This window comes from Pararge aegeria, chromosome 9 (genome assembly GCF_905163445.1).
Source record: "Pararge aegeria chromosome 9, ilParAegt1.1, whole genome shotgun sequence".
NCBI classification, from domain to species: domain Eukaryota; kingdom Metazoa; phylum Arthropoda; class Insecta; order Lepidoptera; family Nymphalidae; genus Pararge; species Pararge aegeria.
In genome coordinates, this window is record NC_053188.1 from 15,623,792 (window position 1) to 15,650,997 (window position 27,206).

At 35.4% G+C, this 27,206-nt stretch overlaps 1 protein-coding gene across 7 annotated transcripts in view; it reads left to right on the forward strand.

The window, feature by feature from the left end:
* The window catches only part of LOC120626130 (tropomodulin-1), a 110,247-nt gene that overhangs the window by 77,009 nt on the left and 6,032 nt on the right, over window positions 1-27,206 (forward strand). For 3 of the 7 annotated variants that reach the window (XM_039893412.1, XM_039893411.1, XM_039893413.1), the window contains exons 2-9: window positions 3,420-3,572; window positions 9,700-9,867; window positions 11,148-11,271; window positions 16,048-16,163; window positions 18,468-18,572; window positions 19,530-19,781; window positions 20,391-20,538; window positions 22,533-22,785. In XM_039893412.1, coding sequence (XP_039749346.1) covers window positions 3,420-3,572; window positions 9,700-9,867; window positions 11,148-11,271; window positions 16,048-16,163; window positions 18,468-18,572; window positions 19,530-19,781; window positions 20,391-20,538; window positions 22,533-22,785 — 1,319 coding nt within the window. Of the gene's footprint in view, window positions 1-2,971; window positions 3,045-3,419; window positions 3,573-9,699; window positions 9,868-11,147; window positions 11,272-16,047; window positions 16,164-18,467; window positions 18,573-19,529; window positions 19,782-20,390; window positions 20,539-22,532; window positions 22,786-24,489; window positions 24,575-25,510; window positions 25,566-27,206 lie in introns of those variants that run through there. The other 4 variants (XM_039893414.1, XM_039893415.1, XR_005658841.1 and 1 more) reach the window with 4 other exon arrangements.

Here is a 27,206-nt window from a genome sequence, read left to right on the forward strand (position 1 = left end):
CTTGCATTCAAATTGTCATATAACCAACTCATCGTTGTACAATATGTGAGATAAATTTTAATTCAAAGGTTTTATTTACATTAAATAAGTTTATATAAATTTAAAAAGACCGAAGTAATAAAATCAAGATTTAATGGATTCGAAGATATCACTTTAACTTTCACTTTTATGAAGCTATCTCGCTAACTTGACTAAATACTTAGCACTAAATGTAGACGTCACTTTAGATCAGGTTATGGTAATATAAGAAACTTCAATTACGTATACATCAGACGATGATAATTCTGTAAGTACTTATGATGCTAAAAACTGATTCTGTTTTAATTGGTATAAAACAAGTTAGGATTTATTAATTGATGTTTGGATAATTTCAGTAGTGTGACTCAACGCACATAATGTGTTATGTGCGTTGAGTCAACAAACAATTTGAAATGAATGGTCTTAAATTACCAATGATATTATTATATGTAATGGGTGCCTACCTACTCAAATCATATTTGATAGGCGAGATAGTCCTAGAAGCTTCTGTTACAGTGAATTTATAGAGTAGGTAAATAATTAAACTTTTGATTACTATAAATTCATATTTACCAGATATTTTATTAAATTGACCTCAGTCCTACATGGACTCGAACGATGCAAAAATACCTCCCGGAGTCTTAGGCGTTCATCACTTGCTTTATAAATAAAGCTATAAAATGAAATACTGTACGATACATGTTTAGCTTGTATTATTCTTCTATCTATCATAGATCATACTTTACACCAGTGCTTTACACATATTAAGCAAATAAGTAAAATAAAATATTACATGTTTATCGTGAAAATTGATTGCTCTATAACAAAAAAGTAGATTTACAATAAATACTGCTTATCTGTTAAAATAGCGAAAGTCTTAACAATATCGCTATAAGCATAATATTTATGCTAATTCGTTAGAAAGTTTGACATGGCAGACATTATAAAGAGGTATAAAACCTGTGGTGGGCTAATCAAAGATTTTAGAATTTATTTAGGTATATTGGCTTTCCTTTCATATTGTAGGTACCTACTAGAGAACATGATGGAAATCTGCGTTAGGTGCCTATTTCTTGATTCGTCCACTATATTTTGAATGAGTATGTATAAGTACATACCTAGGTAAAATTTTTGAATCGTGCGCCCTGAATTTGAGGGGAGAGGGGTCGGGGGGTGGTTTGGGAAGTGCCACCCTTCTCCCTTTTTTTTGGAGGAAATGTCTCGTTTTTGAAAAAAAATATTTATTACTCATACATTTTGAGGTTATGTTTATCTTTTACTACTGTATACTACTGTAGACTATAGGGAACGCCTCGCTCCAGTCGGCTCTGAGTGGTTCGATAATGTTCTAACCTAACCTAACCAAACCTAGTTTTTTAAATGCATTTTGACCTATACGGTAATTATTATCTAGTGACATAGTATATACCTTTTTGACAGGCTATAGGGAACGCCTCGGTCCGCTCCGCTCGGCTCTGAGTGGTTTTATAACTTTCTACCTAACCTAACCTAGTTTTTTAAATGCATTTACACAAACGCACAATAATAATTAATTATTAATATCGCCTGTATGCGAGGTAATTCGACCTCTTGATACGACAATGACTTTATAATATAATAACTTTTATTTAAACTTACCTACGTTTTTAAAACCAATATAACCTCAATTTTTTTTTCATTTTCGGTTTTTCAAAAACTACGCATTTGCTCAGAAAAAGAAAAGCAGTTTGTCTTGAAAAGGGACTCTCTGAAAAGTGTCCTCTATCGAACGCACATCTCATTTTAATGAAATTCAGGGAGTACGATATAAAAACCAACCCCATACCTATGTATTGATTAATAATATATATTCGTAATATATTACGATAGCATCATAAAAAGTAATTGTTAATCGCAGATAATAATAATAATTGATACAGGTAAGGTCAATGTTACCAAACAATAAAAATACGAAAGTTTGGTTCGTTATGACATTGTAAATATTTATAGCGTGACTTGTTAATTTCAATAGCAGCAACCTATTAGGAAGGCGAGCCATGAAATAGGTTATTACGTAATCTTTGCATTGTGGGGATTTATGTGCGAAGAGTTCACAGAGATGCTGTCTGTGTACTCTTTACACATAAATCCTATGCTACAAAATGTCACGACTCAAGAAACCAATAACACCGCGTGAAAAAGTGTACTTAGGATTTATGAGGCAGGTACAAGTATAACGTGTCTTTAGTGCAATGTAACGTAACTTTAATCTGAGGAAATTAATTTAAAGAAGATATTTATTACTAAACTGATGAATAAATTTTTATTATCACACTTTAAGATATTTATTAATGCTTTTTTCTGTACGTAAGGTCTCGCCTTTTTCTGTGCGTTATCTCATGCAAGAAAATTTTAACCATTAAATATTAAAACACAACTATTAATTATGTATGGATATAGAAATATGGATTAAAAATATCTTCATTTTTCCCAAGCCCTTTAAAAAATGTTGTTTTAATTTTTTTTAAAGTTTCGTTTCTCTTTTTGAAAAAAAGGCCATTGAAATTTATTGAACTCTGTCAATGAATACCCACTTGCTTCATTTTTCCTGGAATATTCTTCACGATACTTACTTAAATCTTAATGATATTATGTAGAGTATTCATATAGGTATGGTTGAGTTTGTAAGTATATGGTACTACTATTTGCTATTAAAATTCATCACTAAACCTATATGTTTTTCTAAGGAACATAGCGAGGCGCAACGGTTGTATATTTACTGCGTTTTAATTTTATCTTAATTTTAGTTTTTGGGAACTTGATAAGAAACCGGTATTAACGTTGTAAATGTTTCTTCTTTCCATTATTTGAATGCCTTCCCTAGCCATACATATATCTTTGTCGCACACGTTGTTATTATGCACTTTACCTCTCTTTCACGCAACTTAATTTTTCCATCAGTTCGTATCTGTCATTCGTCGTAGAAGCTTGTTTGGATATAATTCCACTGTACTTTTGAAATCTACTTTTTGATTGTCTCAGAAAAAGTATGAACGTGCTATTTGATTATTTAGCTTGCATGTTGTGTTTTAGTTCCAAGAACTATAGTTCCTAATTCTTTTTTCGTTATAAGTGGCCAGTGTTATGTGTTTTATCGATTTTTTCAGTAGCTTCCATGGGTGTGGTATAAGTAATGTTTTATCTGATTGTGATTACCCATAAAAAATTACGATAAAGCAATAGTATAGGCTATACTGGTACTAATTTAGCTTACTTATGTTAAGACAAGGACTAAAATTGGTCATACGAATAATGCTCTAACATTGCTTCGAAGCAACATAGATGATTAAACTAGCGTGGGTTTTAAATTGAGCTAGTTTTAAAGCGCCAAGTGATTAAGTGCTGTGTATTGTGTCTTGCAGACGTCGTCAACGACGAAGACGACGACGATGACGACGCCGGCCAAGTTGTATGGACGCGAGTTGTCGACTTACGACGAAGTTGACGTAGACGAACTACTTGCCAAGTTGTCACAGGAGGAGCTGACTATGCTCGCGAAGGAGGTGGATCCAGATGTAAGTGGAAAACTTTTATTAAAAACTAAGATTTCTTCATAATTAGAGAGGAGTTTTTCATTTTGTGAAACTTAAGTGAATAGCCATGCATTATCTATATTAACTGGCCCAATAAAGGACATAGCTTTCCTCTCAGAATGCGAAAGCTTTAGGGTCTAGTCTAACACCAAAGTCAAGTGGCACATGGTACATTTAGATTCAAACTTTCTGTTGCCGCAGAAGTTAACTGTGTCTGTTAGTACATTCAACTTTGCATAGGTAGTCAACTGTACTGTCCCACTGATAAACTGACTGATCTGACTGATCATGCAGGTCTCCTCACAAAGTTTTTCTTACTGTTAAAGCAAGTGATATTTAATTGTTTGAAATGATCATAATTCTGAAAAATTACTTGCCAAGCTGAACAAAGTTCTAAGAGTTATACTATAACTGCTTTGTATGCACTATGCATATGAAGTGGTAATAATTTGCATCACAATAAAAGCATTTTAAAAAAACGTTATCCTCGCCATCATCACGTCTGCCTATTAGTCCCAACTCTTAGCATAGGCCATTCAAAGGAAAGAGGGATTTAAAGTTACATTCATGCTCCAATGGGAATTTACGGGCTGTAATGTAAAGACTATTATCACATGAGGGTAATAATAACAGGAGCTAATGGTTTAATATCATCACAAAGGCAAGAGTTTAATCAATCGTAATGAACTGTCTAAAGCCTCATTTTTCTTATAAACCCTACTAAACAATTGCTCCCCTCAGCCTAAAGCCAACCGACAAGAAATTAAAGATTAATTAAAACATTACACCTAAGCGCAAACAAATAAAAATGAAATAAATGAACTATGCTGGAATGAAAATAATTTGTTATCACATTTATCTTTGGATCTAGATTATCCAAAAGCAGTCTGGAGTTCATGTATTACTAAGTTAGATCTCTAAACCAATTTGTTACATGCCATATATAGTCTCATTTTTATTATATAAAACAATCTAAATCATCTGGCAATAACTTTACTTAAAAACCGATGTTCAGTGTGTAAATACCATTAGATAATATTTATTTATGAAACAAACAGGATGAAGGGGAACCGTAGGTCGCTTTATAATTGTTTTGTTGGTTTCCTTATGTTATATACAGTCAAGTGTATACATTTAAGAAGAATTTATGTGGAGTAGGTACTTTTTTTTTGTACCTACTCCTCATAAATTCTTCCTAAATGTATACACTTGACTGTCTGTAACACCTTATTAACTATTTACATATATAACTACATAATATATTAGCTGTCGCCTGCAACATGCTTGTAGTTATTTTTATGTATTGTATAACCATGAATGACAAGGATGCAAACTATTCCTATGCAAAATTTCACAGAGTTAAGTTCAGTGGTCTAGCCATGTATGAGGAGACAAATGCTTCTTTTTAAATCCTGCAGGTATGAATAATATATTCTAACAAACTGAAGTAACAAATTTGTGGAGAAGCAGCTATGTAGGATTTAGAGTTCCAGTCATGTTGACTGTTACCAATATAATGGATGTCTTGCACTATTAAATAACATTGTTTGCACATTTACACATAAATAATAAGATATTGGAGGGTTCACTGGTACCATGATCTTTTGACAGTGTGGACCTTGTCCAAAGCCATTCTTATTATGTAAAATTTACAATATTGCATCCACTGTACGTGAGTAATAGTGATAAATTTGAAGGTTAAATTCATTATAATGTGTGAACTAATAGTTATGTTTGTACCTTGCTCATGAAGACAACTATTATTGTAACCTTGAGCAATCTTAAGTGGTAAAATTCCAAATTGCTAAAGTTTCGAGTTTAATCTGGCTTACCTACGGCCCACAATTATTATTTCATAATAGGGCAACATTTTTAACCATCTTCATAAAAGGTAGAAACCTGAAATGCTACCTAAACTAGTACCTTACAATGTAAATAACAGTCTTATATTATTTGGTAAAAAAACAACTTTGGTAAAAAAATACTACTATAAAATCTGATCATCATAGTTACTGTTATATCAAAGAAGTGCTGCCAACTAGTGCCAGTTTTATAGCCATTATGCATAATTAGCCAAACATTATATGCTCTATAAACTGCCATGCTTGCTGATCATTGTACCTATCATTTCATTATACTTTATGCGCTATAATAATTGTATGGACAAAATAGTATTTGTGGTGATATGTGTGCATCATTGTAAATTTATACAAATTATTATTTTCTTTTTATCATTAACTAGCTATCCCCGCGAATTTCATTTCGCCTTAGTATATTTTACATCTCAATGTCTTTTTAAAGTACCATACATAAAACTCATCTTACTCCGGAACCTCTCTATAGGTCACATCAACAGTTTTACGATTAGGTATAGACAACTTGACGTGCGCTGTCAATTGTGTTTTGTTACTAATGAACGGCTAGATAATTGTTTTGATTTTAAATTAAAAAAAAAAATTGTATTTTATACTTATTCTCCTATTCCGGATTAACAGGAATCAAAGAAATCAAAAATAATGAAAATCGGTCCATCCGTTCTCAAGTTATAAATGGTGTAACTAACACGACTTTGTTTTATAGATGTAGAATATAGATATATATATAAGGACTGTCGAACGGGATAAACAGTATCCTATGTCCGTCTCCTGGCTCTAAGCTACCCACCTACCAATTTTCAGCCATATCTGTACAGCCGTTCTTGAGTTATAAGTAGTGTAACTAACACGACTTTCTTTTATATATATAGATTAGATTTTTCGCATACTATTGAATTAGTTGAGTGTTTAGGACTAACAAATAATTTTTGTAAGACCAAAATATGGACCAAATACCAGCAAATAAAGTAATTCTATTCTATTCAAAGTTGTTTAACTTTAATACTTAAATGAGAGTAATTGTGATTTATTATGTAACAAATACCAAAACCAAAGAATCAGTAATTTTTCTTAGATTTATGTTTTATATAATATATTTGTTTGAAAAACTTAAGTTTGTTTGTCTTTCCATTAAAAATTATTCAGCTGAAATTTGGCACACCTAAGTGACTGGTTGTATGTTTTTGTTTGCAATAAAAAGGTACCCCTGAAGCTCCAGTATAGCTAATGTGAGATGTTTTACGTAATAATTATATTTGTACACAGTTGCTAAAGGAAGATAGGTAAAACTTTAGGTATATCATCATTTTATCAATAACAAAACATGTTAATATTAGATAATTCAACGAATTAAGTACCTATAACAGTGGCAGAATAATATTTACAATCTCAATACCTACTCAAAATATGATATGATTGAATAGAATATAAAATGCAGTAATAATTAATTCTAGGTACTCTTATATGTTGACCTTATCAATTAAAGTTAATCAACCACTCGACTGTACATTGCAATGATAATATGTAATTATTGATTCTATTCCAAGTTTGCAGACATTTTAAAAACGATAATGTGGTATGAGTATATAAACATTACACAAGACTGAATAGATATGATTCATAAATAATAGGATTTAACATGAATTGGATTTAGAATGTCATACATGCAATATTGCACTATTGAGGATTGAGGAGTTCCATCCTTTTTATATATATATATTTGCTCTGTGGTGGTGCTGCAGGTGCTATACGGGCTGCTTCATCATCTACAGGGCACGTGTCTCCTCCCACATAGTCCACCAAGCTGGCACTTTGAGAAAATTATGGAGAACTCCCTCCCCCAAAAGTGAAGTAGAAGTCCTACCCACTGGGCTATCAGCGCTTCCGGGTTCTGGGGCTTTCCGGGCTTTACAGACTGCTTTTTACTGCAATCATTTACCAACCCATCTGCCCACTGTAGTGATTATCGGCAAACCCTCCTGCTAGGAGAGGCCTTTATGATCAGTCCCTTATGGCATAGTCCAGCAGTGGACTGTTATAGGCTATTGTTGGTCCTCTATATACTTCGTTTGTCTTAGTTTTGACTAAATTTTACATATTATATAAATGGAATTAAGACAAAAAGAAAAATCTCTTGAATGAAAAAAATAATCATCCAAAAAAAAAGTCTCAAGTCATTCATCCTAAGCTAGTTAATTTCCCATTGAACCAGCCTCTTTTAGGAGACAGGGCTTTAGAGCATTGACCCACCAAGCTTCTCCAATGTGGGTTTGCGGGCATGAGGGCAGACAGAGTCAATTTTCTAACTCTCAGCAGACACTGAGATTTTTTACCAAAAACTCCATTATCTTACAACTTTTCTTGCTGTCTTGGAACCAAACCTAGGTCTTTGTAGTATTCCATAGATAAATAAAAGACCAACAAAAATTTAAATTTAAATTAAGACTCTCACTCAGTCTAAAAAGCATTAGTCAAGACTTAATCAAATTTTTAACCTTTGACATTGGTGAGGCAATTAACATTTAAAAAATGTTAATTGCCTCACTGCAGTTTGTAATAGAAATAGTCAATATTCATTTATTTGCATAACAATAAGCTATTAAAGTTTTTATCTCGCCAAAGTAGGTCAATGACACTTAATACAATAATTGTATAGTTTTCGATAGATTAATTTGTATATTTTCTACTATAATTAGGATAGTTGATTGTTTTAATAGAGTTGCAGATAATTAATATATGTAGGTTTTTCTTTCCTTCATGCCCTGACTAAGCCACCAATAAACTTATAAACTCCACATTATACACGAGGATAGATAGATTCGAAATTTTTTCTCAACATTGCAGTTTATAAAGATTCTTTTTGAGAAATTAAATCAGGAATAGCCTTAATGAAGCATAGCCAGCTGGTATGTTTTTTTTATAGCAATATCTATGTATTTTTATAAAGAAGGCTATTATAGTACCTATTAAAAACAAACAACTTTTGTCTTGTATGATCCTAAGTAATCTTTTTGAACCTTGAAATATAATTACACTATTGAGGTTTTGTTATATGGTTGTTTGGAGTCATCGTTAGTACAGTCAAGATTTTTGTAAAAAGATAACTAGGAGATGTCAGAAATAATAGAAAGTAAAAATGCAATCTTTGGATTTTTTTCTGTTTGTCTGTTCGATTGTGCGGGCGTCACGCAAAAACTACTGAACCGATTTGAATGCAATTTGGTACATTCGAAGCTGATACTTTGTATTAAAATACTATTAATCTGGAAAAACAATAGGTTCGTTCGGGATATGCGATGAAAGTTATTGTCGTTTACTTCACCACTCAACTATTCCTTAACCGATTTTAATAATAAAATAATAATTAAATTGACACATGCATGCCTTTTAATCTTGCTAAAACTCAAAAATGTGCAGGCGTAAATTGCGACGATAGACTATTGTTTAGGAGTTCTGCTTTCCTTTCTGGGCGAACGAGTTCGGTAACCGTTTGCCTGTTAGTTTTAAGATGTTGAATATCCATTGCTTTTAACGATGAAGGAAAACGTCGTGAGGAAACCTGCGTGCATTCTCCAAGGGCATGTGAAGTCTATAAATTGGCACTTTGCTAGAGTGGACTACGCCCGCTTCTCATTCTGAGATGAGACACGTTTCTAGTGGTTAAATTCAAATGTGATTTTTTTCATGTGGACCTATAATCGCAGGCACTTGAAGCGTTCATACACATACTTGTTACGATTATTGTGAGGTTATGGTGATAACTATACATCCGTTAACTTAAAACTATAGCTTGAAGGGTTCCAAATGCGCCCTAGTCTACCAGGGCTCACAACAAACCTACCCGGTTATTTTTGTGTTATCACCATCTCACAGTCAAATGAATATTTAGCTATGAAGATAGAGCAATCCATACCGAAGCTTTTTGATCTTTCGGCTTAATATTATAGTAGGATTTTTCGACAAGCTTACGTTTTTAACTTATTGAGAGACATCTCTAAGATTTCATCTTTCCCTTGAATGAATTACTAATTTTATGTAGCTTAGTGGATCAGTAACAATGCTGATTATTATGAAAGGCGCGGTTAAGGAATAAAAAAAAACCTAAATTGGCAATTTTGTTTTGCACTGTGATCCTATTAATTGTTGTTACAGCTATGTCTTAATGAAATTCCAGCTGTAACCCCTTTGAGCTTTTTTATCTTAATATGGTAAATCTTATATTTCTCTTCTTACAGGACAACTTTCTCCCTCCCTCACAAAGGAATAACTATGCGTGTGAAAAGGACCCAACAGGGCCCCTGAACCGCAAGAAACTTATAGAACACATCAACAAACAGGCATTGGAAACACCAGATCGGCCAGAGGTCAAACCCTATGTCGCTGGAGTAGTGCGAGGGAAAAAGGTATGTGGATTTATCCAATTTAAGTAAAATTAATGTCCTTTTATTTTGGTACCGTGCAGCAAACAGAGCAATTTTGTAATGATTCTGACATCAGAAGTGGGATATTTAAATTTTGAAGCGGTTTTCGAGCTATTTTAAGTACGTTATAAGTTTGAATGTCAATCTTCCTAGACTCTCACTAATGGGTAAGGTATTTGAATATTGTTCCGGAATCTTTACCGTTACTCCTTACTAATATTATCAATGCGAAAGTGTGTTTGTTTGTCATTACTTCACGCCCTAAGTAAGCAATGAATAAACTGAATTTTTGGCATAGAGTTAGTTCAAAGGACTGTGGCTAACATAGGCTGTTTCTAAGGAATTTATAAAAAACTTGAAATAAAAGCGGACGAAGAACGCGGGTAACAGCTTATTTATAAAAACTAATGTTTGTCGTGTCGCCTGAGAGTTCTAGATAATGTTCTCAAAGGTGTGCGGAATCCACCAATCCGCACTGGGCGTGGTGGACTACTCCCTTAACGCCTTCTCATTGCGGGAGGAGACCCGTGCCCTGTAGTGGGCTGGTGATGTATTTGTCGTAAAAGTATTACCGATTCATCGTTCTTTTCTATTTTATCAAAATTCCGGTAATACAACACATCGTTCTTTTTTAATTTTATCAAAATGACGGTAATACAACACATAGTTAATTTTTTAATTTTATCAAAATTACGGTAATACAACTTGAAGATAGAGGAAATGGAAGAAAGTCGTCTGTTGCTAGAATTATAAACATAATAACGACGTTGCTATTATTAAATGCCTGCTCTTTATTTACACACGAGTTTTCATGGTTAAATGCCAATTTAAATGTTAAACATTTATTTATTGTTTGAACAGCATTAATATTTTATAACAATATACCTAGCTAGTTCAGATGAATGCGGAACTATGATACCTAATGGTTTAACGTGCATGTGGGCAGACTGGCAATATTTTGGTATATTATTTATTATTCATAAGTTATTCGTTGTCAAACTTCAGCCATATAAAACAATAATAAAAGAAGACTGCTCATAAACACATACATACCTACCATATGTATGTGTGTATGAGCAGTGTTATATGTAAATATAACCAGTGGCGTGCAGTGGGTTTCTTACCAGGGTAGGCATACAGTAGAAAAATTGCGAAAAACAGCATATTCCTCTTCATTTTTTTGTTAGGTACTCCTAGGAGCCCGTTCTGAAATTCACGCAGTCGTGGTCGGAAGTTACTAACTAATCTTTTTCAACTTCCAGTGGATCCCACCGCCGATTCCCGACAAAGTTCGAGATGCGGAAGAACAGATTACCATCGACCTCGGCGACGAATATGAAACGGCCCTCACCACTGCCACACAGGAAGAGATCATCGATCTTGCTGGTAAGCTAATAATAAGACTGGCGTGGGCAAAGCGGCCAGTCGACCACGGCCTCTCTCATAAATAGGCCATGCGCGAGGCCCCCTTGAGCGTAACCTATCTTTTCCATACCCGATAGGTGCCAATGGGACCAACTACTAAATCTGCACTGTGTATTGTTAGCTAGAGAGTTTAAATTTTCATAACCATTGCTGCTATAACAAGAAATAATATAAATTAAAATAAGGATTTACGAAATACTTTTGAAGGGCGCATAAGTATATCTCATAAGGAATCACCCAGTATAAATATTAAATCAAAAGAAACCTATTTATTTTTCCATACAAACTAATTAAAAAACATTTGTTTTCTTATGACAACCCTATTGAAGATAAAAGACCGACACTGGCATAGTACCTATCCTACGCGACGCGTACCTAACAAAGTGACAGGAGTCACTAGATTTTACTTTTGCATGTGATTTCACATGTAAAAACTAATGGCAATGGTTTACTTAAAAAGTATTAGGGTTTCGGCTACACAGATAAGTCTCAGAGACAGTCAATAGTGTACCTCTAAAGCCTCTGAATTATTATTTCGGTTTTCATTTACACGTTGTATATTTAAAGGGGAGTATAAATAAAAAAATGGTTTAGTGGTCACAAGAAACGTGTTTTTGATCAATTTTGATAGTGTTAATACATTCGTAACCCGTTCTCATTGTGAACGGAGATCCGTGCCCTGTATGATTTTACACAAATGCAGTAATGCAATATTTCACTATCATGAATGTCACCAATTTTGATGTGAAACATCTATGGGCGAGGGTAAACCTGATTTTTCGCGTGGCGATAGAGGCCGTGGCGACGCATCGCCACGCTATACGATATGTACTATACGTAGTTGAGTTGTCGCGAGTTCAAATATTTTTTTTAAATTTTTAATAAACAGTCATTATTTTATAAAACAAATTTGTAATGCTTTATCTTTTCAGTACGCTACATCTGATTCCTGTCGTGTCATCTGTTCTTTTATGCGTATAACTTATATAAAACAATTTCAATGTTTCACATCTGCCAGGCGTCCCTTGACTGATTTTTTTTTGCTATAGTCAATAATATTCACACAAAAAATGCTAGTTATTTTACTCGAGTGGCAATGTTCAATTATTTCACCACATAAGATTTGATGGCGAGACTTTTTTTTTTAATTTGTCTGGCTAGGTGCCGTTGTAGGAATAATGAATGCTAAATATTCGTAATTGAATGTAGGTGTACCTTTCGTTTTCTAATTGACTACACCTATGTAATTTTTTCTATCTATATGTTTTTTTTTGCATTCAATTAAACTACTTCCTACATCGATAAAGAAACGGTTTTTCCGCCCGTGCAATTTGCATTGTATTCTTTGTAGAGATTTTACATTATGTAGCAATTAAAGTGGTACTAGAAAGTAGGAGATGAAAGTTTTTATCAAGGACTTTATTCTTCTTCATTTCTTAATTCTGTGAGCGTATGAAATGTTTTACGGAATTGGAATTATTATTTCACACTGAAAACGTTCGAACTTTTCGTAAAGCAAACACGCAAATGCATGCGATGATCAAAAATAAAAACCGCGTATCACTGAATTCGCGCAAAATGGGGCATCACTGTATATTCATTTATAAATTTTTTAAATGAAAAATGTAATTAACATTGCCTTTTAAGCAGTTTTATACATTGATTTAATATGATCCTATCGTTAGCGACTGTAGCGCCATCTAGTGGGAAACTTGAAATTTTAATCTTCTTTTCAAAGGTCCTTACAATGAGACTTTTGAAACAAGAGATAGATAGATAGATAAATTCTTTATTGCACACAATTTATAATATAAATTGAAAACATAAATATCAGAAGAATAAAAATGCGCAAAGGCGGTCTTATCGCTTTAAGCGATCTCATCCAGACAACCCTTAATGAAAGAAGAAAAGGAGTATGGAAACGGGATAGTGCAATTTTAAAAATATATGTATATATGTAATATGATGTAACGCTTTTTTTTATAATTAAATTTTTTTTTATTGGTGTATTTTTACACCTGTCTGTTTACACTGATAGCTTACTACGCTGAGGTTGGTGTTAAAAGATGACTTTAAGTGATAAGGCCGCCTTTGCACCCTAACACTATGTACTTTGTCTTTGTTTTTCTTGTGTATGGTTTTTTTTTTTTTGCATTAAAGTTATTCTATCTATCTATATATCTACACTTAAAAGAAATATCAATTTTATGAGTTTAAATACATATGTTCGTATGACGCTGCACGCGCATTTTTTTAATGACATACATTGAAAGAAGCAAACATCGGAATAACAGATGATATCTTAAAAGACTGTCATGACAAAGATCATCAATTACACAGTTACTGGATTGCCGCCAAATTGTCGCAAATTCCTGAGAAACGTTTCAACAAAGGAGCAAATTTTATAACGCTACTAACATCATAAAAATGCTTGTAATTATTTGCATCATTTTTTAGGGCTCCGTATATATAAATACTAGCTAACAAAGCATATTTTTTAAATCAAGTTTTGTTTAGGTGTGTAGTCCTTAAATTTTATTATGTTTTTAACTGCTTTATATGTATATACAGTCAAAACCGTTTATGGCGACATCGTTTAGAACAACGTACCGGTTAAATTGACCAAAATCAAAGGGCCTGGCTGAAAACGATATGACCACCTTATGGGAAAACATTGGTCTTTACGACATTGTTTACTACGACATACCGCATTAAGCGACCACATTTGGTTCGGAAAATTATATCTGTAGAACGACCGGTTCAGCTGTATTGTAAACAATTTGAAAAGGTAACAGTATCCACATCTGGCATAGTATAATGGTCAATGGCTATTATCGTAAAAGTAAACAAAGTTTAGGGTCTTTTATAATTCTTAGAAACAATGCACGTGCATGCCCTAGCCTCAAGGCCCGCTTCGTCATACCTCTTAAGTCTGTTTGTTACTTATCTTTACACAAGACGCACTAAAACATATTGATGAGTTAACTGTGAAAATTGTAATATGTCGCAAAGAAAACAAATCAATATCAAAGAAAAATCGCGTATTACAAACATGTATTGTCTTTCCTATTAATATCTGTCACCGGTTGTTACAACTATCGGTTTTTACGACTAAATATGAGTAGTCCCTTCGATGTCGTTATAACAGATTTTGACTGTATATATATATATTCTCTTGATGATAAAACTATTTATTTGAATAAGAATTAATACTGCGCTACATTAGTGGCGCAGTATTAATTCTTATTTAAATACCCACTTTTTTTCTACCGCCGATTTAGATGTAATCTAAACTGCGACTTTAATATGATAGTTCAATATATTTCCTCGCGGACGTTACTGTAGGTAATATGAGTTTGAATACTTTAATTAAGTTATACATAATTTTTACGTATCACCAATAGTTTTGTTTTTTTTACTTGAACTCTATGATATCTTAGGCACTACTGGTCCGATTTGAAAAATGATTTCAGTGTTGGATAGCCCATTCATCGAGGAAGTCTATAGGCTATATATCATCAGGCTAGTACAAAAAGATTCATAGCAGCAATGAAGAATGTTTAAAAATCAGGGTTTTTTTTTCTTTTGGGAGCTTCCACTGCGTAAACGGTTCAAGTTTCGGGAAAATTATTTCTGACAAAGTCTTTCTCCTTTAAAAGTTTCTACAACAAGAGCAGATCTGTTTGACTTATCTGCGGACGAATTCGCGAGGAGCCGCTAGTGTAGCAGAATAGAAAAGAGTCAATTTAATTGCTTGTACGTTTTTTACTTTTTGTTTACTGTACATTTTTTTTTGTGTTAGTGGGAATAGTTCCAACAGTTTGCCACTTTCTGGCGTGCAATTATCTTACATATTTAGAGTTTATATTAAAAATTACTATAAAACTTAAAATTTTAAACTTTAGACACTAACTAAGTACTGTCACAAAAATATTCGTTAAAATAATAATACGCCTTACTTATTAACCAAATTTTTTTTACCATGTGTGGTAATTGTTAAAAAAAATTATACCTCAAGCATAAGTACTTTTCGCAAATACGTAACATTTATTTTGGGGAACACATATATTATATTTATATTTCGTACGAATATATTATCTTTATATTAGTAAAAGGCTGTTAATATCTAAATATATAAAAATTATATGTTGGTGTACGCTTCAAAAACTCAAAAAGATCTGCACCGATTGAGCTGAAATTTTAGCATAATATATAATCCGCATCAAGGATTGTTTTTGTCTATTTTTTGCACCAGTCGCATATCCGCGACCGCGAAACTGCAGTTTTTTTTAACGATCTCTGTACCGGTGACTGCGCCATCTGCCGAAAGCGAGAAAAACACTCGGTGACATATGTAATGTATTCTTTGTTTTGTTTCTCGTTTCTCAACCATTCCATAAAAATGTGCCACAGTGAAGCGTGGCAGGGTACAACTAGTTATATATATAACTAGCGGACCCCAACGCCATCTGTCGGGCTAATTTGTGAATTTAAACAATCCAGGGTGCCACCCAAGCGTATACCAAAAAATTCATTCAAATCGGTCCAGCCGTCTAGGAGGAGTTCAGTGACATACACACGCACACAAGAAATATATATATATATATATATATTTCTTCTGAATAAAGATATCAGACCAATAGGAGAATAGCACCAATGAAGAGTTTTTCAAAATCCGAGGGTTTTTATTGGTGTTTATATTATTTATAGATTATGATGATATTATCTTGTTTTCAGCAATTCTCGGCTTCCACTCGATGATGAACCAGGATCAGTACCACGCGTCGTTGCTAAACAAAGGACAGCCCGTCGGCTTGGGTTGGGACGGCATCACAAAAGCAACCAAACCCAAGGTTAGTACATAATCGTCCGGGAGGTATACAACGGGTTCCCCGGGCGTCTAAAAATCCAACTAGAGGGACAAGCCGTGGTGGTTTTTAGTTCGGGTATCCCCCCTTTAGAGGGGGAGTCCCACATAGCCTCCGTCCTGCCCTAGGGTCGGAGGTAGCAATAAAGCTTTTCCACCACGCCAAAAAAAAGAAAAAGGTTAGTATATAATGGGGCAGTTATATCACTAAAAATGCTCAAGCCAGTGGCGTGCACTTCATACATGCACAAAAGCACTGCATACCCTAAAATTTATATATAGGTCGTATAGGAGGAGGATTTTGGCTATTATATGCAATTTTTCTGCTGTTTGCATACCCTGGTAAGAAACTGGCTCAAGCATATTATTACTTAGGAGACAGCACGTCACTTGTACTATAAGAATGAGATAGAATTAATTCACTGTTAGATACATTTTAGGAGTAGGTATATTCAAATAATATTGGAGATATATTAATAGGGAGTTATAATAAAGTAGATATTTATATTTCTGTTATTTAGTTATATAACAGGAAAAGCAGAAATAACAGTTAAGTTAAGTACCTGTTAAAATTAATTATTCGTAGTTTTAAAATTAACTCAATATAATCCAAAGTTATCCAAACAACTTAACCTAACAACATATAATATTAAAATAATATTGGAGATATTTTAAATTCAAAGTTAATATAGTTAAATTCCTGTTATAATTCAAATTAATTATTAATAGTTTTAAAATTACCTCAATATAATCCAAAGTTATCCGAACAACTTAACCTAACATATACATCCCGAAAGTCACCTTGATCGTTTAAGTACATAGAGGTCGAATGCCCGAAGTCGAGATTCTATCTAGGAACAAGTGTGGAACGAGTACGGTGCCTGCAGAAAGAATGGTCTGAACCTATCGGAGATTGCGTGAAGAGCAGAAAAAAAGTACCACTTTATTTTTTTCTGCTCCGCAACATCTGCGCAGATCTTCCAATGCAATGTACCACTTTCGTCCGTAAATATGCGCTGATCTTTGGCGTGAAGTGTTAAGTAAGCATACCCACGGGATAACCATAGTATGTCTGCTAACCAAGAAGCGGCCGTATCGCATTATGTTCAAGTTACGTCGGCGCAGCTAATTCCGGCGCTAGCTTGGAATCGTGTTTCGATACCTTTTTTACCGCGCTTCCTGTATGAATTAATTGTAAGACCTAGGCTAGGGAGCTCGTACCACAAATCGGCCGAGCGTAATTAATAAGTTTAGTTTTAGTTTTATAATAGACTAATACATTTATATTGGTCTTAACATCTTCTTATGCACCCTGCTGCGACCTTAAATAAAAGCACTGTAAAAATGTTTGTGTGACGAACATGAATGTTTTTCAGCGTCTGGGTGTATTTATGTATATTATTCATTAAAATACATAAAATGATGTGGGTCTTGTGTTGTGTGCTATTTTATTTTTAGCTGTTTTTTTTTCTTATTTTTTGAATGACTGTTGTCCCTAATAAATAAAATAAAAAAATTTGCATCAGTCATCTCAGTACTCAAAACACAAGCTACGCTTTCTTTGGGACAAGATAGCGATGGGTGTATTGTCGTAGTATATTTATTTATTTATTTGAAAAGAATGACGAATTATATTGGTTGTTGGAATTTGGTTATTTTAGACCTTTTGTGCTTTTTTCGCTCGGATTAAGTTTCGCGTCGGTAGTTCGTTGCTAACTCACTATCAGCTGGGGCCAATGGGCATACGTGTACAACCAGTACACTCGTAAAGCAAGCTCTGCCATTGGCTAGACCAGATTTCGCTCAAGAATGATAGGATAAGAATGGAATAAAAAAAGGTTTGAGTGAGCGGTAAGAACGCATTGTATAAGCGTAGCGTACAAGGGTATGAGTTTTATATAGGTGCCATACTCCCTAAATTGCATCATCACATTATGGGTTTGTCGATATTTCGACCCAGTTGCATGGATCGTGGTCATGACGGGACTGCGTAGGAACGAGATGTCAAGTTGGATGTCACGGGCAGAATCAGGTCGATTCTAACAAACCCAAAATATAATCGTGGTATGTACCCGTTGAACTATATTTAAGAAAGGTTGATTAACCACAAAAATATTCGTTTAAAATCTTTAAGTGGAAATAATATCCAAATATATGTGTATTAATAAACGGGGGTAAACTCTTAAATTTAGGGTAAATTCCATGTTCCAGTGATTTAGCAGGTCGTTCTACTGGTTTTTAGACTGCATCATCACTAACCTAATACTAATAATGGTTTCATGTATTCCAGATTTACCCCATGGACCCCCCCAATGACACAGACCCGGAACAGACCATCAACAGGGTGAAAGACAACGACCAGACCTTCCTTGATCTCAATTGGAATAACATTAAGGTAAGCTCGCGTTTGTACAGAGGAGCGATGGACATTGGATCCAAGGTGCTGGAGTGGTGGCACCAAACTGGAGGTATCACTACCACACCCAGAACGGGTAAGACTGCAATTACCATCAGGTGACATTTCAGTCTTGGGCTAACTTGAAATGGAATAAAGAAAATATACCGTACAATATTAATCGGTTAAAAATAAAGCAGCTGTCACATATAACAATCAAAATTTGAATTAATCGTTTTGTTGAATGGTTATATCCCTACCCTAAAAGGAAGTCCTTAAAGAGACAGAATAAGCATAGAGGGTCGAACCTCTCGCATCTGTGCTCGCAGGTGAAGTGATCAGCGGGAAATTTACGAACTGTGGATGATGAAGATCAAAAAAAGGGCAACTCATTGGCAACACGCCACTCCATCCTACGCCACGCCACGCGTGTTGAGTCAAATCTAATCTTAGTTTAACGTGGAATGTGTTTCTGGCCTCACAAAATACTAATGGTATACTGCGGCGCACAGCTATTAGTTAATGTTTAAACGTTTCATGAATTTTGTTTGTTTATGTTACATTATATATACAAGGTGTAAATGAAAACCGAAATAATATTTCACAGGCTTTAGTGGTTTTCTGAGACTTATTTGTGAAACCAAAAAAATTCATAGTTTTTGAGTAAACCACTGAAATAGTTTTTATTGAAGTATCTGAGAAATCAGATACAGCCCATGCAAAATAAAAATCATGTGACTCCTGTCACTTTATTAGTTACGCGTTGCGTAGCGTAGGTACTATGCGCGTGTCGGGCTTTTATCTTCAATAGGGTTGTCATAAGTAACTTAGAATGTTTTGAATTCGTTTGTATGGTAATATTAATATGCTTGTTTTGATGTAATAGTTTTACAGAAGCGATTAAGTCGACAAGTTGTTTCATTCTTCCACACCTTATTCCTGTATATTTTATTCCAGAACATTAGCGACGAGAAAATCGAGAAGCTTTTCGAAGCGTTAAAAACAAACACTCATCTGGAAGTACTGTCCCTGGTCAACGTTGGTCTCAACGACCGCACCGCCCAGCTGTTGGCTGACGCGTTGGAAGCCAACAGTTCGCTGCGCGTGGTCAACGTGGAGACCAACTTCATTAGTCCTGCTGGAGTTGTCCAGCTGGTGAAGGCCCTTCTCACCACCAATACTGTTGAAGAGTTCCGTGCTTCCAACCAGGTTAGAATACATTAGAAAATAGAAATAGAATAAATAGAAATTTAATGACGGTGAGCGCTGTGGTTTTAAGTTGGATTTTAAGATTCGATTCCTGGCAGAGACGATCGGGGACTTTATAATTTCTGAATTTTCTCCGGTCTGGTCTGGTGAGAGGCTTCCATCGTGGCTTTTCACCACCCTACCGATAAAGACGTGCCGCTAAACGATCTAGTGTTATGAAGTCGTGTAGAAATCTTACACTAGATTATCACTTACCACTAGGTGTTATTGCAGTCAAGGGCTTACTTGTAGTGATATTAAAAAATCATCATCATGATAAACCCATTGACGGTCAAAATTCAAAAAATTCAAAAAAAAAAATCAAATTCAAAAAACTACATGGGTACACTACATGGGATGGGTCTCCTCTCAGAATGAGGAGGGTTTTTGCCGTAGTCCACTAGCGAGAACAGCTAGTATTGGTATAGTGTGAAACAATAGAAATTAAGCTTAATATACATTGCCATTTATTTGACACACAATGGGGGGGAAGGGGGGGGTTTAATAAAAGGGACAGCGTGTCAATCTTCCAACGAAACAAATCTTATATAAATAAATGTTGTCCACCAGCGATCGCAAGTGCTGGGCAACAAAACCGAGATGGAGATCACGCGGCTCGTGGAACAGAACCCCACTCTACTTCGGCTCGGCCTCCACCTCGAGTACAGCGACGCTCGCCATCGCGTCGCCTCGCACCTGCAACGCAACATCGACAGAAGTGAGTATCCGACAACTAGTAGCCCGATCAGTTGACAAGCAGATCGAGGAACTAAACTTCACGCTTTTCGGCATCTTTGTCGCCACCTCGGAACACTTAGCACTTGCAGAGCTATTTTGTAAATCCGTAGACTAGTCGCCCGATTTGTCGAGTTCACCAAGCCAACGAAAGATATAGACTCACCATAATGTGGCTCCGCATTTACCTCGTGTCAAAGACATTCATGCATCCAAATTCGACAGAAGTGTATTTGCGCCGACTAGTCACCAGATCAGTTTAGGTGCAGTTTACAAACCTAATGGAATAAAGCACCACACTTCTTCGGTATGGCCTAGAGTACAGCTATCATCGTACGTGCAACGCAACATCGACAAAAGTGAGTATCCGCCGACTAGTAGCCCGATTAGTTGAAATGCAGACCGGGAAACTAAACTACACGCATCGGCCTTGCCTCCACGAAGCAACTCGCACTTGCAACGTTGTTTGGCAAATCCGGCGACTAGTCGTCCGATCGGACGAGAGAAATAGACGATTATGTCTCCCAATTATCTCTTCTAAGTCTATAGATAAAATGCGAGTAGCGAGTAGAGATAATTATCTCGAGGCACGCATGCTAGCCGTAGTGAAAGCTTGAAACCATCAGGATTATGGGATCAACTGTATATAAATATAGCTATCCTGAGATGTCAGTTGATTGGGCCTTTTGAAGGGAGAACTGAGAGAAGTATTTAAGCCGTTAAGATGGAATTCATTCCATTTACACCCTCAAAATTTACGAATAAATTGTTATCCGAAGTTAAGAAGAAAGATTTATTTACGCAGTGCCGTAAGTATAAATTAGTCGATGTGTCTCGACAAACGACCTATTTGCAACGATCTTGCCAATAGCAAGATTGCTAAGTAAATAAGTCAATAAATTACAGATGGATGTATATAGTGGAAGTTATTGAAAGGGATGTATGGAAGTAAATGACACTTGGATTAATTCGTTCAGGCAATTGAACGTCTAATGACCAGCGCGTATAGCATTTTATTATTAACCAATGTAAATTCATACGTAACTAGTTGTCACAAGTTCCCGATTTAAATAGACTACAGTCTAGAGATTGACGCCTTGAGGTCAATTTTACGGGGATTTCCCGGATCGATATTTTAACATTGGAATGGCTATCTTGTTACTATTATTGCCGCATGAATTTACTTTGAGCAATGAAAAAATTTTATATTAATTTAATTTTTGTTCTTATTATTTCATTTATGCAATGTTTTCTACCGATATTTAATTTTGTGTGTAAATTTTCTCATTTTTCTTATTTCCAATGTGTCACACTGTGCTTCGACCATGTCATGTCATGAAACATACATTAAAAGTTCAATATGCCATCTACAGTTACATTATCAATACATTGCGGGCGAGGAGGCAGGTGCTCCGGGCTTCGCCACACACGACAGTAAAACTCATCCAATATGACCATCCGATCCCATAGGCGCATCTAGATAACACATATAACTTATTATAGTCACATTTTCACACCCTCGCTTACTAACCATAATTCGGAACCCAAGGTCCACACTCTCACGAGACGTGGCGAGCGGAGTTTGTTAGCTACCCGTTTCGTTTAGCGCCTCAAATCCTTTGACTCTGTCCATAAAGCCGACACCAAACGTTGCGAGCGGCGAGCCGAGTCACAAAGAGGAAGCAAACTACATTCTCGCACTCATAGTGTTTCCTCTTAGAGAGTGTGCATCGGGGTTTAAATCTGTTAATATCGATAATCACAATCCCATCAGAATGAAATCGATACAGAGCACTGGAAAAGTACAACGCATCAACGAACGAAATCCAATACGCTTGTTCGGCCATCATCACGTTGCACTATTGTGGTATGAAAACCTATCGATATTTTCGAACTCCATTGTACAAAAAACCTTAGTTGGTGTGTGGTTTATTAGTGGGGGGGATGCGATCGATATAATGATATCGATATTGTCAGATTGCCGTGTGCAAAAGCGGGCTACCACGTCCCTAAGCTTGCGGTTGCCCCGCGGCCGACCGCCCGCTGTGGGGGTCGACAGTAGCTTCTTTAACCTCACACCGCCAAGCGCCGAAACCGCCACGCCCACAAGTGAGAGAAGAATAACCGATAAACCGATATCGAACGAACCGGTATCGCCATTGGATATACCTAATGGGGCGGACAGGTTCGTGATGGCGCAGCCGCCAGTGCTCCATCCAGAACCGCACTCGTGAGTACAAACGACTCGCCATACAAAGCACGCGTGCCTCCCTCCCCCATCCATTTGTGTTTAGAGGAAATAGAATTCGTAAAATTGAACAATTCATTTATATAAATTCAACAGCCCTGCGTGTCTCGAATAAACACGACCTCTTTTAATTGTTTTTTGTTTCTGTTTAGTAATTAAAATATTTGTTTTATAAATATAACCTAAAATAAACTATATAAAACGTCTTCGAAACCACCGCAGCGAGGCCACAGTTCCTAAGATGCTGGCAGCATTGCCCCTTTGGATGGTCAAAAACTAATTCGTTGGCCAAGGTAACTGCCCGCTCTAGGATTACTCGATAACCCTTTTTCGATAATTCTTCGAAAAGAGCTCGTGCCTCCAGACCCCACGTGTCTTTTTTGTTGTGTAGGAAATTAGCAAAAAAAAATCAATAGGTAACAAAAATTTGCAGAAATCCATAATATATTATGAAAATTAAGCTTAATTTGCTATACTTCGCGAGAAGCAGAATCTGTATGAAATTAGAAATTACGAATTCATTCAAAATTTATTTCCAGTAGTCCTGGTTTATAAAAAGTACTTATATTAGGGCTACTTGAAATTTATGAATTAAATTTTGAATTTTTGTCAATGAATGACGTTCTCAATCAATCATAAATAGCCTAAACAGTCCACTGCTGGACTCTTTCTCACTGGACTCTGGATTGCTGGACCCAACGAGAGTCTTTACCCATAATCACCACGCTGGCTGGGTTGGTGATCTGAGTAGATGGTAGTAGTAGCAAAGAGGACGCTGCTGCCAGTTCCCTGTAAGTGTCCGTTCACACAGAACGGCTCGGACCGGAGAGCAGATTTTGATAGCGTTTAAAATAGAGCGTTGGATAGTTGAAATAGGGTTTATTTTTACATATCACCTCTTTTGTTGTTGAGAATGCCGGAGAGTAAACCTTACGCGGTTTGTGTGAAAAAATAAAAGGAGCCGACCGGCTACGTATGATTTCTCGCTCTTCCGCTCTCGCGCAGCCGAACACAAACACAAAGCTTGGTCGCTCCGGCCAGTACCAACCGTACGCGGGCCGGAGGTCTGTGTGAAAAGAAGAGCACCGTCCGATTCTGTCCGAGCCGGTTCTGTGTGAACGGACACTAATATTATCCCGACATCCGAGGGCGGAGGAGGGAATTTATCAAAGCTATATTACAAATTATTTCACTGGAACTATTATATGGTTTTATACTTAGTTCAATCAAATTGCACAATTATGTGTTACAGTAATTTTGTAAAGTGTGTAAAAATCCAACCTTTTTATAACTATAAATTCATATTTGTCAGATATTTTATTTGATTAGGATTTTACAAAAACCCTACAAATTATTTTATAGATAGTTTTGAAGAAACAGTTTATTAATTATATTTGAATAATAACCAATGCTCATAACATTGAGTTCGTGGGTATTTTTATATAAATAAGAGTGCATTTTCCATACACTTCAGTCCTACATGGACTCGAACGATGCAAAGATACCTTCCGGTGTCTTAGTCTTTATCATATGACTCAGATAATAAAGTCTAAATTCGAGCACGCATCTGTGTAACCGATACGTTGGTTGAATTGTTCAATTTCACGCCTGGTTTGTCGGTGACAAATGATCGTTGTGTGAAACAGCACATGTGTTTCCATAGTCACAGTATTTTGTTCCTTACAGTACGGAAAGACCTAACGCTGCGACTTCAGTTCAGATTCTTTAACAACCTGCGAAAAGGGGCTCGTAGTCAGTAATTACTATAAAGGTCAGGCCCTTAAAGGGTTCCTCCAGTTAGCACGGCAGCGTATAACAAAACTTCGCTTCAAATAAAGCTTTTTTTTTTTACAGTGACTATTGAGTTTCATTACTCACACATAATACAGAGGTGTTATTTTTGCGGCGGAAAGTGTAGTGAAAACTTAAATACAGATAGAGAAACTGGGCGTAAGCTCCTTTGACGTTGATAATAAAAAAAAACTCAACATGCATGGGTATCGACTCTATTTTTTCTGTGATGCGATATATAATCCTATAATCGTTTGAATCCTTAAAAGAAAAACCATTGGTTCTATCTCTGAGACACTGTGTATTTCATCGGTATGAAAAAAAAAACTGAATTTGTTAAAATAAAAACATTTCTATGGCCACACACAATATTACTGTCAATATAAATACTGACAGTATTTTCATCAATACTACAATCCTTCCATATGTCTCGCATACGTTGTGTATGCAAAAAAATACGTCAAACTTTTTAAAGTTTTATCACTTATATTTTTTTGTTTGCCATTTAATACAATTTCTTTGCGATATATATATATATATATATATATCTATTTTTATAAAGACGTCATCGTGTCTTAGGCCGGTCGAATTTATCTGTAACAGGTTAAGTTTTCATCTCACTGTCCGCAGCGTAAACAACATCCGAAATTCGGTGCAGCTTTATTTATACATTTAAAAATTTCCATCACTTTGATAAATTAATATTACTATTATTACTATGTATAAATCTGCAACCGTTGAGATTTGTTCTTAAATATTACACTTGTTTTTTTTTTTAAACTCTCGTAGTGAATAATATTATATTTCTTTAACACATTGTTTTTTTTTTACTCTGTTCTTAATTCTGTAATACACTGAAAACACTTGAATCGTAATTTAACTTATATTATTTTAACAGATAACAATTTGATTTTAGCCGAACGGGGAGTGTAGAACCAAATGATATAATATAGATTCGTCGTCAAAAATCGGTAAAGAATCCTAATTATGCTTAGCACGAATGTCGAGGCCAGATATACCGTGTTCTTACCGGAAACATGTTTACAGCCTTTGACAAGCTTCGCTAATCCTCTTATGCCCGTTTTCACTAAAGCTAGGAAACTCTTAAATTTGATGCCTAAAGAAAAATAACGTTTCACCAATTTATAAATGATGATTAACGATGTTAGGCACCATATATTATTAGTTTGAAACTCAAAATTCAAATTTTCTTTATTCATGTAGGCTTATCACAGGCACTTATGAAGCGTTCATATGTATATATATAGATGTTTACATAATTGTAAGGGGATGGTGATAACTTCGTACGCCAACTTAAACCTAAAGCTACGAGGGTTCCAAACGCGCCCTGGTCTAAGAAGACAAACACCCACAACAAACTTAGGCGGGTATTTTTTTGTTATCACCATCTCACAGTTTATTTATATTAAGCTATGAAGCTAGAGCAATTCACATTTGTGCTTAGGTAGCTCGTGAACTGATAAATTCGGTTTTTTTAATAACCTTAAATCCAGTGGCGTTGGGGTCATAGGGATAAGCATAAAGAATAAAGTACGCAAGAAGTTGAAAAATTCTCTTTCTATAAAACTTGTATGAAATTTTTAGGCTAGGCAGTGCATTTGTGCATATGTGAAGTACACGTTACTGCCTAAATCCATATGAAAAATGAAAAATATAATAATAAAACACAAAATGGCAAGAATCATGTTAGATTTTATTAGTGGCGTAGTGAAAATGCGATTGGTAAAAGGTAAATGTAGGCATCTTCTTTGAGTAGGCGTTACTTACTTTGCCTTGTTATTTGTTAGTGAAAATGGGCATTATTCTACCTTCGATATACTGAAGGAGTCTCATAAGCGACGATAGACGTACTATCTGTGCATTTTATATATATATATATATATTTTAACTTATAATATTATAAATCTGTGTACGAATCTTTTACTAACGTTCACGCATGAGTGTGCGAACTAACTGAATGCTAAGAATGACTGTTTGAATGCACTAAGTGTTCTTTGTACATGACGACTTACGTGCGTACAGTCGACGCACGTTTTATGATTGCGTGTAAACACTGAATAGATTTCTGTGTGAGATTTTCTACCTACGTAATCTATTGAGAGTGCGGCATCTAGGGACAGTACGTTTTCCCAGTATTGTAACTACGTAACGCTCCTTCGATACCATATAAATCGTAGTTCTTTTCCACGCAATCGAATAAGTTGACGGCCGACTGGGCAGCGACCCTGTTTTCTCCCTGAGTCCAAGGCCGTGGGTTCGATTTCCACATCTGGAAAATGTCTGTGTGATGAACATGAATGTTTTTCAGTGTCTGGGTGTTTATCTGTATATTATAAGCATTTATGTATGTTATTTATAAAAATATCATCTTAGTACCCATAACACAAGCGACGCTTACTTTGGGGCTAGGTGGCGATGTGTGTATCAAAGTATATTATATTTTTAACGTAGGTAGAAAATCTCGCACTTTACACTCCGAACTGGATTTCCGAACGTGTGCAAAGCTAAACTGTATTCTTAGTACGAAATTTCATATTCGCAAACTTTGATAATTATTCTGAAATATCTTGGAACTGGGATGTCATTGTAAT